The following is a 12759-nucleotide window of genomic DNA, read 5'->3' as shown; positions in this document are numbered from 1 at the left end:
AAACGTGAATATCCTGGCGTGCATTTGTGTTACAGATCTTCTGAGATGAAGCCAAGATAATCGATAGTGTAGAAATAAAGATCTTTGCTGGAGCAGACAGTAAAACGTAAAGAAAAAGGGAAGAAAAGCAAAGTTGGTGGAGTGCTAGGACTTTAGGAACCTCTGGCTGCCGCCCCACAAGACTCAGCAGTGGCAGCATCAGCATCAGGCACTGTTGCTGCCTCGGGTGGCCTTTGCTGCTGGATCACAAGCCATCCTGTCACCTGTGCTGGCACCCCTCGCTGTGTGGAGCGAAACGAGCTCCAGCTTTGTTCTGCTTTTTAAAGAATTTGGAAAAAGTCCTAAGGAATGGTGTGACTTGGTGTAGGGTGGGAATACAAAGCTGGGGGCCAGGAATGAGGGGTGTGCAAAGCTGCTTTAGTCTGTCTTGCTGCGTTAGGCTCCCTCTCTGGAAATCACGTTCGCAGGAGAGTGAGAGCAGAACATTGCCTTCCTGGGTTGTGTTTTCCCTGGGTCTGTTGTGCAGGGGGAGGGAATTCTCGAAACAAAAATCCCGGTGACCTGGGAGCTGTTCATGCTTCTGCTGGGGCCGGTTAGAAGACAGTCATTTCGAGTGACTGCATGGAGGTGGTACCACAGTTCACTTTCCCAGCTGGAAGGGAGCCTGGTCCCTTGCTGTCAGGGTTTTGTGGCAGAGCACCTGTTCTGAATGTCGGCTCCGAGTCGCGTAGGCAGGAGCAGCGTGGGAGAAACCCGTCTTGCTGCAGCGTGTGCTGTGGCTTTGCTGAGAGCAGAGCGCCCAGCTCTAGGCTGTCAGTCACCAACGCAAAATCCAGTTATAAAAATCACTAGAAACAGCAGATTTGAGGCTAAAATTACTTTTTTTTTCCCACTTTAAGTATTGTCGAATGTCATGGACTGGAAATTATGAATGTTTTGATGTCTGTTGGTTATTAATGAGTAATGGTTCAGTAGGAGCCAATACGAAGACGAAGGAGGAAAAGTAAAATCCCAAGATACCACACAGCAAAAGTAATGTGACTGGGGAGAATGCAGAAATTGCCCTGCAATAGAACAAATCCCTTTGGCACATACCCTCAGAACTTCACTAATCCGTTGCCTTCAGGATGGTAAATCAGAGGGCGGGCGAAGGAGAGCAGTGGGTTGGTATCATGAGGTTTTTTTTTCCCCCCAGGTGATCCCAGTAGCAAATACCAGCTCCTCCAGTCCCCTTGGGCACGTTCTCCTCGGCCAGGCCAGCATGCTGCGGGTGGTGGCTGGAGGGACCAATCCTGATGTTGGCCGGGATGGGACCGGGTGACCCGGAGCAGCCGGTCCGGCCGGTGTGGTGGGTGTGTGGGGCAACACAGAGCAGGCCCCGGGTCCTGCTCGGGACGGAGCGAGCGTTACTTGGGTGCTCTCCCCTTGAAGTCTAACCCCAACATCAGCGTTTTGCCAACTGTTTGAAGAGAGCACGCCAGTCTCGGGAGAGGGTTCGTTGTGGGGAAAGTCACTGGAAGTGATGGTTTGCTTGAAAAAGGCAGAAGGACAAAATCTATGGAAGTATGGTAACAAACTTACTGACTTTACCTGTGTTTATTGAAACAGAATTGTTATTGCTGGGTCAGCGAATGAGGCCAAATGCTAGGCTGAAATTGCGTTGCCACCAAGGTACCGTGCTGACTGCTAAAATGCACTGCCTGCCTGGCGCAGGGAGCCAGAGCTGCTGGCCTTTAGGCTTGGCAGGAATCAGCAAGGTTCCTAACGAGACAGAGAAAGGCATTTGGTGAAAAGAAAAATGTTCTGTTATTTTCAGCCGGACTAGAGAAGGATGAACGCTCTTGCCTCTCGGCCAGGTGGCCAAAGGCAAAAGGATGGTTCTGATGCTGATGGGACCGTGGTCTCTCTGCAGTGAGTCTGTGGCATCACAGCTGCCACAAGTGCAGATTCTCTGCAGACATTTAACCAACCATGTGCTAGTCCAAATTCTGAAATACTGCATCCTGTTTTTTTTTTTTATTTCTTATTTTATTTATAGTGGGAAAACTACAATTCTTAGTTTGCCTTTAGACCTAGGTGAGGCAGCTTTCAGCCCCTTCATTTTCTTCTAGAAAATTCAGTAGAAGACATTAGAGCATATTTCAGAAGATAAGTGCTTTAGTAAGTATTACTAGGCGTGGTAGGACAGGGATGCTGTGCCACACTACCAGTTGGTAATACATGGCTCAGTAGTACTTGGGGAAAAACTTTGCTTTTGAAGGTGTTATTCTGAAAAGTTTCTGTTCCATAATAAATCTGGTTGTATTGAAATGGAGTATTTAATTTGATTGCCATAGTTACAGTATGTCAGTCTCTAGTGTAGACAAAACCAACTGGAAATATGAAGATCGTCCTCGAAAGGGTGGTTTTCATGGAAACACTTCTGTCATACCTTTCTGTGGAGAGATGCCAGGGTTGGACACTGGGGTACAGAGCTGTACAGCACTCTCGAGCAGGTAGTTGAAGAACCTCAAACTTTTTGTCGTTCTCGAGTAGTTTGCCAACGTTTCAGGAGCCCGGCCGTGGCCCGCCTGTGTCAGCCATGTTGCCCAGCAGTGGGGGCGTGTTGTCTCGGAGCACGCCGGCGGCGTGGAGCCTGTCTGGGCAGCTCGTGCCAGTTCAGGAGACAGCCACAGGGTGCATCCCGCCTGCGTTACGGTTAGACCGTTTGCTGTGGTATACGCTCTCCCTTTTTTCCTGAAAGAGAGAAAAGTGAAATATACTTACGTTGTTTTCTTTCCCAAAACTAAAATTATTGCAACTGTTCGCAGGTCTACGTCAGTACCAAAGCATCTGGTTTTCTGAAGTGCAAGAATGATACTGCATATCCCAGCACTATCTGCATTATATTCCAAAAGCAGAGGTGACGGTGGAGCCCATCCAAAGGGAGAACCTGGCATCCTTTGAAGTAAATGCTTCCCCTGTAATTAAAGTGATTCATGGGATTTAGCGAAATTTCTGACAGGGGCTTTGCTGGTTACACCTCACAGGAGCTCTTCAGTGACCCTGACATTTTGTAGTCCTCGCTTTTCACAGCAGACTGCCGTGATTTAGGCCTCTGTAAAGGCATCTGTCAGGAGGTTGATGGAAGAAGCAGTTGAGAGTCCAGAGATGTTCAGTTGCAGCGGGCAGCTTAAACAGCCTGCCCTTTTTTCCTTTTCTTCCCCTCCCTCAACAACAGTTTTTACAAATGAGGTCTGCTTTGTCCTTACTGTCAAAGGCTCTCGCTGATTGTCAAAGCGTGATGTGGAAGTCGTCAGGAGAGATGATGCCAAGACGACAGCGCCATTCCTCCTGGGGAAAAATGCTTTCGGAGCCTTGCGTCGTTCTGGTTAGGTAGATGCGTGCCCAAACAGGAATGAAAAGAAGCTCTAGTTCGTAGCCAGAGGCTGGATGTGAAAGAGCACGTTGTGCGAGGGAAACGTGTTCACCCCCAAATATTTTACCTGAAAAATGACATTAAGTAAATTTGTGTAGTGGGACTCTACAAAAATAGCAAAAGTAAAGTGACTTCTCTTCTTTGAGAGGTAGAGATGATATTTTTTAAAAAAAAAAGCATAACCAATCATTTCAAATAAATCTTTATAACTATGTGAAGAAACAAATTTTTGCTGTGTGTCTCTCTTGAGACTTTCTAGCCCATGTGGTTGGTGATTTTAATGCGATGCAGCTCTCCCAACCGGGGTGGGAGGTCGGTACCTCTGAGCTTGCTGCGTGGAGATGGATTTCGTCTGATGCGTTTAGCTGGTGGTCGGCTGATTCACTGCCCCTGTCATCGGGGTATCTTTGAATGCAGTCTGAGAGGTAAGAATAATTCTTCCGTTGCCTGTGGAAGCTCAAACTTTAATTCTCAAAGGTGATTAACATCTACTGTCATTCAGTAATAGTGTGTTAAGAATCCCTTCCTGGGATCGCTCGGCTTGTCACTGGGGTGTTACAGACCGCCCGCGGGTTTCTGGGACGGGCGTCTGAGTGGTCCCGTCTAGGAGCAGGGGATGCCTGGTGCTTGTGTTCCGCTGCCGGGTTACAGTGCTGACTGTTCCAACGGTAAATCCATTCCTGCGCGCAGCCCCGCTGCCCGTGCCCATGCCCGCTGGTGGCTGCTCTCTGGTGCCAGCTCCAAGGCTGGAGGCTCTGGCGGGGTTTGTGCCGTTACGGGAATGCGTTGCCTTTCACTCTCCTGCCGCTCCCTGCGCCCTCGCTGCCCTCCCCATTAACACCTAACGCATAGGTTTTTGAAGCACTGAACAACGTTAGTCTTCACAGTGCTGGAGCTAGGTACAAAATTAGTATCTTCCCGACTATGTACGAGGGCAGAAGGAAAATTACTCAGCTGATGCTATATCATGTGTAAGAATGACAGCCCGTTAACTTCCGCGTCTCGACTGCGGTCCCTCAGAGGTAGCTGTATTTTCTATGAATCTTGCAGTCAGCCTTAGAAAGGGCAGTCGTGTTGTGGAAAAATAGCAAATCTATTTTAGCATCCAAAATAAAACCTATACGATACTAACAAGTAGTTATTTAAAGTCTGTAAATACAAACAACAAGCAGCATGCCTTGTTCCCAGAGAAAGGAGATCATTCAAGTCGCAGGGAGTTCCTGAGGCTGGGCCACTAGCAGCAGCTTGTTGTCATTCCTGCCTAGTACAGTTGCCAAGGTGTGTTTCAACTCACGGTCTGCATTTAGTGACGAGAATTTAGTGTAAGCTGTGCTGGAACTCTCCATCTGGTGTGAAGATGGAACTCTGCTGTGGAACACCCTGTGTCTGTTCCCACTGCAGACTGGCTTGGAAGCGGCCATCGAGTGGTTTAACCTCAGCGTTTGGCTTGCTGGGGAATCTCAGCAAGGATCACTTTGGTTTCTAATTAATAAAATTCTGACGTATGAAGCGCTGCTCTTTTGCTGCCGAGGGTGTTCTGCAATGCAAATATTTGTGTGCGGTCCTCCCAAGAGCAGTTGTGTGGCCTGATGTTCCCTCTGCTTGCTCTGGGGGATCGGTTAACAAACGCTGTTTCAGAGATGTATATTTTTCCTCTGATATCAAGACAGACAGGAATTTTTTTATAAGATGTTAATTCCTGGCTGTTTTAGGAACTGTATTTGTAGAAGGGAATATGCTTCATCTGAACCTGCGTGGAAATAACAACTGCTGTACATATCAGAAGAGTAAGTTGCCATAGAAAGAATGCTTGCTTCATGTAGTTTGTCTTGATATTTTTAATGTTTGGAAACTTGCTACAGAAGGGAGGCGAGAGTGTGTTAGGATTAAATCCGTAGGATGTCGTACCAGGTTAGGTGTGTGTTTCTGAAGCTTCCCCACCTTGGCTCTGGGACTTTCTCTGGGAAGGAAAGGCTGTGCTTGGGCGTGCCGGCTGGGGTTTGTCTGAGCGCTGCTGAGACAGCCCAGGACCCAGTCTGCTGGTCTGGGGTTGTTGGTTGCGTGGGGGTTTGGGTTTTTTTCCCTTCTTTTTCTCTTGTTTTTGATTTTGTGAGAAGCAAATGGGCATTAGAAAGCAGCTTTCGGAAAGCTGATGGGATGGAGGCAGAAGCTGGGAGATGCTGAAGAACTGTTCACAGCCCCTTTTCTTCCTCTAGGCAGCATTGTGCGTGTGTTCGCTGTGAGCACCTCGACATACAGTCCGTGACGGTGGACTGTCGTTTGGTCTCCTAAATCACGGAGATCAGACTGCGTGTCGGTCCCGTGGTGCCTTTGGACCTCATGACTGATTACAAATGAACGCATACAGTGTGAGATCTTGGTTCAGCTCCTGGGTGAAATAAATCTGAGTGACTGTTTTTGAGTCTAGAAGAGCGAGATCCTGGAACAGCAAGATTCCTGGTGGAACACTGCTGTTCCACCTTCACTGAATGGGCTTCAGTCAGGCTGCTGTCTCTTGTATCGATGCTGAGACTAGTAAGTGTTCAGCCCAGAGGAGACCATTAGTTCATCTGCTCTGACCTTCCGCGTGTGTCAGGCTGCAGAATGTCACCGGGTTGCTCCTCAGCAGAGCCAGGTAACTCGTGCTCCTCTCGAGCATGAGTGCCTTGGCCCTTGGAAAGATGGAGATCGAGTGCTTCCCTTTCTTTTAATGGTCAAGTGCTGCTCTTTCTTTCTCCACTTGTGAAAAGTATTTGTTGGCACCTTGATTTTTCTCTCTTGTAGGTGTTGATCCGTAATGCCCAAGCTGTTCCTTGATAGGGCAGATAGAATGACCTCCTTAAATTTCTCACTGTGTGACATTCATTCGCTAGCTTTTTTTTTTTTTTTTTTGAAGCTTTTTCTGCACCTTCTGTATTTTGTATGTCCTGCTTTTAAGCACTTTAAATGAATGCCGGAATGTGGCTGCTAGGCGAAACATTCCAGAGCCAGTCTCAACGCCGCAAGGCGAAATCCCCTCCGCGTCCGCTGCTGGCTCCCTGGTGCAAGGCGCGCTGCTGTGCTGCTTGCTTGTGATGAGGGTCCGTGCTCGGCTGCCTGGCCGTTACCGTCCCCAAGTGCCAAGGGCTCTCCTAGGTGAACTTGTGTTTTTCGGGGGGGTCTTGGGTTTGGTTTCTGGTGTTTACTACCTGATGAGTCTTCATGCCACATGTAAATTTTACAGCAAAGAATTCCGTTTATCTGCTGATATCATTGTTAAAAACATAGCGAGCGTACTGCTGTAAAACTTCAGAATCCAAGATTTACGGGACCTGTGTGCGGGTGCCAGTGATTTTCAGAGAGCGCTTCACAACTTGGGCTGCTTAGAATCTTCTACTAACACAAGTTGTCTTGCAGCCAACATGCACACGCACGTCGGGGGGTGTGGGCTCAGGCACAGGGGCAGGACGGCCTTCGCTTGGCAACCCAGATGTTACTGCAGTCCCACGCTACCCGTCTGTGCTACAGCAGCCCTCCGGCTCTACGGGAGCGCGCTTCAGGGCATGAGTTGTTAAATGCTCTTGGAACACACAGCTGGATTATCCCAGAAGCATCACTGGCTGGCCCTCCGCTTTTGCTTTGTCTGAGGAAGGGTGTGTCTGTAGGAGTATTTCAGCTTTCTGCATGATTTATTTTCTCCTATCAAAAACATAATCTTAAAAAAAACCCAAACTACCGCCCTTTGCTCACTTTCACTGCGTATCCTGCGTCTGATCAGGGACAAGAGTCGGTCGGCGGCTGGAAAGCGGCCATCCCTGATATCGAGGAGTGCCACGTTTTTCTGCTTTGAAATATTTAATGAAATTAGCAACTGGACTCCTCAGCATTTTTAGTACCTTACTACACCGCAGATTTACTCCTGATGTGTCTTGCCAACAGAATTTTGATGTTCTTGGAGCTGAGTCTACACTCCCGGTTGCAGGCAGGGTGGGTGTGTGCGGAGCAGCGGGAGGAGGACCACGGGGTGCGGTGAGTCCCCTGGACGCTGCGCTGGCGGCCCCTGGCTCATCAGGGCAAGGGGATTCCTGCTCTTGGGGTGGGGGAGAGCGAAACAGAAAGGACATCATTTGGGTTTATTATTTTGTGCTTGCTAGGGATGTGGGTGCTGTCATGGCACAGACGGGTGAGGTGATGAAGTGACTACACGTGGCACATCTAGACTGCCCCTGCCCTGAAGCCGGGAGTACGTAAAGGCTGCTTTCCAGACACACGTTGAGTCCTGCCTGCGGCCAGCGCGGGATGAAGCGCGGTGCCTCCGTTCGTGGGGGGCTCTGCGGCAGGAGGGCTCTGGCGCATGGCGTTGGCAGCGGTTCGGGTGGGTTGTTGGAAGGTGCTTTGCCAAGGGAGGCTTTTCGCTCTGGATGTAGTAACGCCTGGTTGCTGGGATTTAGAAGGAACGTGTCTTTTGCTGTGGAGTTTCCGCGGGGCAGTGTGTTAGTCTTAAATTAGGTTAAGGAACGGTCATTCAAGTTACTGATTGCCATGCATGCCTGTGTATTAATTGTAAAGTTCTTAACTGCAGAGAATGTCTCCTGTGGGAGTGAAAAGCTGCTGCTTGCGCTCAGTAACTTTTTTAGGCAGATACTGCGTTTGCCCCTGCGTGCAGGACTGGTGGCGTTGCAGCAAATCTGTGGACAAAGGAGCACTAAATTAATGACTTCGAGTTTTTGGAGAACCTACTGGGTGAAAAACGATGTGTCTTTGGAGAAGCAGCCAATGTGCCCCTCGGAAACGAGCCGCCACGCTGCCGGTAGCAGGCACGCGCGTGCTCGGACCGGGGCTGACGAGGTGGCTGAGCTGGAGTGGGGAGGTGGCTCGTACTGGGTCGCCTCCCTCCGCGCTCCGGCAGGGCTTCGCAGCCACGGGGAGCTGTGACGGACGTGGGTTACTCCCAGACAGTTGCTGATGAAAGGACCATGTTTTCTAACTGTTCTGGGCTTTCCGACTGTTTAAAAAGAATGGGTTTTTTCTGGGTTGTAAGCATGCGAAAGGTCTTGCACAGGGACATTATGTATCATGAGCATACAGTTTGTAATATTTATTATTAAATATTTCAGGAAGAAGTTAATAATGGATAAAATGAAGCAGGGTGACACTTCTGAAGGAAAAGGCATTTCCATTGCATCTCAGATACCACCATCATCTCTGTGATATCTTCCCAGATGTTTTCCTTTAGCTCAGTTGTCTATGAACAGTTCCTTTATCTGGCAATCCAGCTTCCAAGCAAATTGAAGTGTAATAGAGTTTGGACGAGGAAGGTTTGTCTAGCAACATTAGCTCTTGGTCAGGAATTAAGATTCTGGAAACACTGTCTGTTGTGAGCCTTGACCACGGCTCAGAGGTGTGCACGTGTGGGTATCTCAGAAAAATATGTGTTTTTAATAGCAAACCTACTTGCTTTTTCCCCCCCACTTGTAGGATTCCTGGCAGGCTGAATGACAGGAGAACTCCCCTGGGAGAGCTGAATTGGATCTTCACCGCCATCACAGACACCATCGCATGGAATGTCTTGCCTAGAGGTAAGACTGGGGCAGGCGAATCGAGTTTTCATCGGAAGTGAGCATTGCTTATTCAAAGTGGAAGGGTGAAGAGTAAGATAAACGAGACACTGAAAAAAGGAGAAAATTAAAGCCTGATATTGAAAGAACAGATCAGACTGCATGTTAAGGCTAGTTAAATTTTTTTAATTTGCTCTTTTTACCAGAAGCATTTCAGCAACCTGATCATTAGAAACCAGAAAGGTTCTTTTTCTTGGTGCTAATGTGATTGCTTTAGCTTGAGTAATTTCTTTTCTTACTGTATTTGTAGAAAGCAATCTGTTTTCTTCCAGCCTTTGTTAGTGTCATAAATAAAGGGGTTTTTCCTCTTTGCTGGTAGGACAGTCTGTGTTTCCCAGGAGTAACTTCATCCCATTTCTTCACCTCTGTTCTGCTCTGAGTTAGTTCTGCTGGAGCATGGGTGGCCGTATCTGCAAACAGTTTCCCAGCTGTGCTCTTTCTGTTGCTCGGTACAATGTAAATTCTTCTTTGCTGCTATAGAAGACAGCACATTGCTAGCTTTTAGGATTCATTTCGGCTTCTCATAAGCGCATCAAACTGCCGGTTAACAGATGCGTAGTTCTCGATTAAATAGTACACCCAGGTCCTTTCCTCCCTCAGTCATTTCTGAAAACCTGGGGAGGCTGAGTTGAAGTGAAACACCAAAAGAAGTGCTTTATCCAGAAAAGGCAAAACCCAGCCTAGAAAGTATTTAATTCTGTTGATGGAGAGTAACCACGATGTTTGAAGGGAACTTGCAAAACTGTTGGCAATTCCTTGTTAATGGAATAAAATATTAACCCATTTTTATGCTTGAAGTGATTTTTGCCTATTACCTGAGGTACTCGAGTTAGAGATGCGCATCTAGTAATTCATGCAATCTCTTGGCAGACCTTTTCCAGAAGCTCTTCCGGCAGGACCTGCTTGTGGCCAGTTTATTCCGGAACTTTCTCCTGGCGGAGAGAATCATGAGGTCTTACAACTGCACGCCGGTCAGCAGCCCGCGGCTCCCCCCGACGTACATGCACGCGATGTGGTGAGTCGCGGCCCCGGCCGCCCGCGCTGCCCAGGCTGCGTGCGGGCGCCTGAAGGAGCCTGCGAGCGCTGCAGTCAGGAAGGATTGTTACTGCTTAAATCTACACGGTGCTTTGCTGATTAAGTCAGTGGATCAAAAAGGAAACAGCATGTGGCAGCGTAATAGCCATCTCCAAATGTATTTTTTCTTTGTGCATACATAATTATAATGTAATTCTGCAATACAGAAGCTCCAGTTCAGCCATGTAATCTTCCACTCCAAATAGAAGAGAAGTTGGGCATCTGCTACGTTTATTTTCACAAAGCAAAGCTAGTCACCTGTGTTTGTGATGGGTGGGGAGAGCCGAGGGCCCGGGGGAAAAGTTCTCAACTTGTACTGCTGGAGTAGAAGAATTTTTTTTGCTGCAGAGTTCATTGACTTTTGCTATAGCTTTTAAGGTGATTAATGGGAGTGGAGGTGGAACAGTTATCTAAAAGCTCTTGAATGTGGTTTTGACTATCGAACAAATGTCCCGTAAATAATAATAATAAAATAATAATAACAGTAATAACAAAAATATTTGCTTTCATTTTTTTATGCAGTATGGTTAAGAATAGAACAGTACAAAATTTGACCAAGTACAAGCTGGTAGAGTCAAGCCAAGGTAGTTCCTGTAGCAGAGAATGATGGCTGGGGAGCTTGAGAGAAGGCTGATAAAATGAGAGGTGAGCGTAGCTGAGGCGACTTAATTTGCCTACATGTTCAAAATCCTTTTGATAAGTTTCCTCCATAAAATTGTGGAGGGAAACGGACGCAGAGGAGGCATGAGGTGACGATGATCGGTGTAAAGCTGGCTGCAGCATCACCGAGTTCGAACTGCACGTCCCGGTTTCTGGAAGGAAGGGAGGCAAGCGGGCAGCAGAGTGCCCCGATAGCGTTGGCAGGGGCGGGCGCTCCTCGAGAAGCCGTTTGCTGGTGATGCAAAGTTGTGTGAATTATCGAGAAGCGTGGCGGCAGGAGGGGAGGCTGTGGATGGAATTACTAGCCATCGGGCAGCCTTGCTGACTGCTCTGTGCGTTTGCACGTGGCAGGCAGTGGGCTGGAGTGCTCTGGGTCAGCCGCCGCTGCGGAGCGTTGTTTCAGGCCTGTGTAAGGGCGGTGAGTTGTTTTGTCGCTGTGTCACACGAGGGGCTGGGAGATGCTTAAGTGAAGGGTAGAAGAACCCAGTGGAGCTCCCCTGGTGTCTTGCAGACGATGTTGCAGCTGGAGGTGGGAGAACCTGAGCCATAGAACCGAGCGGTTCCAGTTGCAGTAGAGTGGAGCAGGTTTTCGCAGAAATTTTGAAATTAAAACAGTAAATTTCTTGAGTTATTTATAGCTTGCCTATTGCCAGCATATTAAAAACCAGTATTTCCAGTTCCTTATGGGAATAAAATTCATTCTTATTGCCAGCTTATTAAAAGCCTCTATTTCTGGTTTCCCGGGGGAGTGTGACTTGACTCAGAGTTAGTGTTGCCGTCCACGTGCTGAGCCAGAGGAAGAAAGCGAGGAAGGCACGGCTCCCGTTCTGTGTCTCTCATAGACCGGCGTGGTAGCACGACGGATTCTAGAAACACGTTATTTTCTGTGCTCAGATTACAGTTCTGCTGGTGCCCAATGGTGCTGCAAACACCTGTGTAAAGCCCTTCAGGCCGTGCCACGGGATAATGGCGTTAGCGCTGATTTTTAGCATTTACCAGAAGGCGAAAGTCCGTAAGAAAAGTCACACACAGCGTTCTTTCCTTGTGAACCCAAACGCTAGTGAAGTACGCAGCAAGGGAACAAAGGATCCCTTGACACACTTTATTCAGTGTCCTCCAAAAAATGTGCAGTTTGAAGCAAATCTGGCAAAGCGGAAAATTCCACTTTTGTCAGAGGTGGCTTGGTTCATTATTGTGAACTTTTAGTAAGGACAGATTTAGAAACTAATTTAGGGCTCGCTTAAATATTTTCTAAAATTAATCATCTGCACTTACATATCATCTTTCATTCAAGAATTTTCTAATGGATCCCTGATCTGATGCCTCCAAACCCATTTTACTGTTTAGATAAACTAGGTAACGCGCTGGAGGGCAGGAGAGTTGGTCAAAGGGGCGTTGGAAGGAACGGAAGCTTCGAACGACGTGGTTTGATGAGCGCGTTGAGTCTGCATCGTTGCGTGGTGGATGATACAGCAGGTTTTTGCTGATTGTTGTTTATTGAGCCTTCCCGCAGGTTTTTCGTACTCAGCGTGTCAGGCAGTGTTCTGGGGAGCGAGTCCTGGCTGCCGAGGCATCGGCAATGGTTTGATCTGCAAGTGGCGAGCAGGAGCCCCCGGGGTTCTCTCCTTCGGCACTAGAAATGCATGAGGAGTGCAAGCAGTTGCTCTGACTTCAGACTCCAAGGGAGTGCCCAGAGGGAGGTTCTCCTCCCCCTCTGCTCTGCCCTGGTGAGGCCCCATCTGCAGTGCTGGGTCCAGTTCTGGGCTCCCCAGTTCAAGAAAGATGAGGAGCTACTGGAGAGAGTCCAGCGGAGGGCTACGAGGATGAGGAGGGGACTGAAGCATCTCTCCTACGAGGAGAGGCTGAGGGAGCTGGGCTTGTTCAGCCTGGGGAAGACAAGGCTGCGAGGGGACCTTAGAAATGCCTCTAAATATCTGCAGGGTGGGGGTCAGGAGGACGGGGCCAGACTCTTTCCAGTGGTGCCCAGCGACAGGACAAGGGGCAACGGGC

The 12759-nt window shown here is 48.5% G+C and overlaps 1 protein-coding gene across 1 annotated transcript in view; it reads left to right on the top strand.

Annotated features, from left to right (window-relative positions):
• Positions 1-12759, top strand: part of RPTOR (regulatory associated protein of MTOR complex 1) — a 161009-nt gene that overhangs the window by 65740 nt on the left and 82510 nt on the right. The window contains exons 8-9 of the mRNA XM_075440791.1: positions 8876-8976; positions 9886-10030. Coding sequence (XP_075296906.1) covers positions 8876-8976; positions 9886-10030 — 246 coding nt within the window. The remainder of the gene's footprint in view (positions 1-8875; positions 8977-9885; positions 10031-12759) is intronic.

This window comes from Opisthocomus hoazin, chromosome 21 (assembly GCF_030867145.1).
Source record: "Opisthocomus hoazin isolate bOpiHoa1 chromosome 21, bOpiHoa1.hap1, whole genome shotgun sequence".
NCBI lineage: Eukaryota > Metazoa > Chordata > Aves > Opisthocomiformes > Opisthocomidae > Opisthocomus > Opisthocomus hoazin.
The sequence above is the reverse complement of the archived record's forward strand: the minus strand, read 5'-3'. Positions and strand labels throughout refer to the sequence as shown.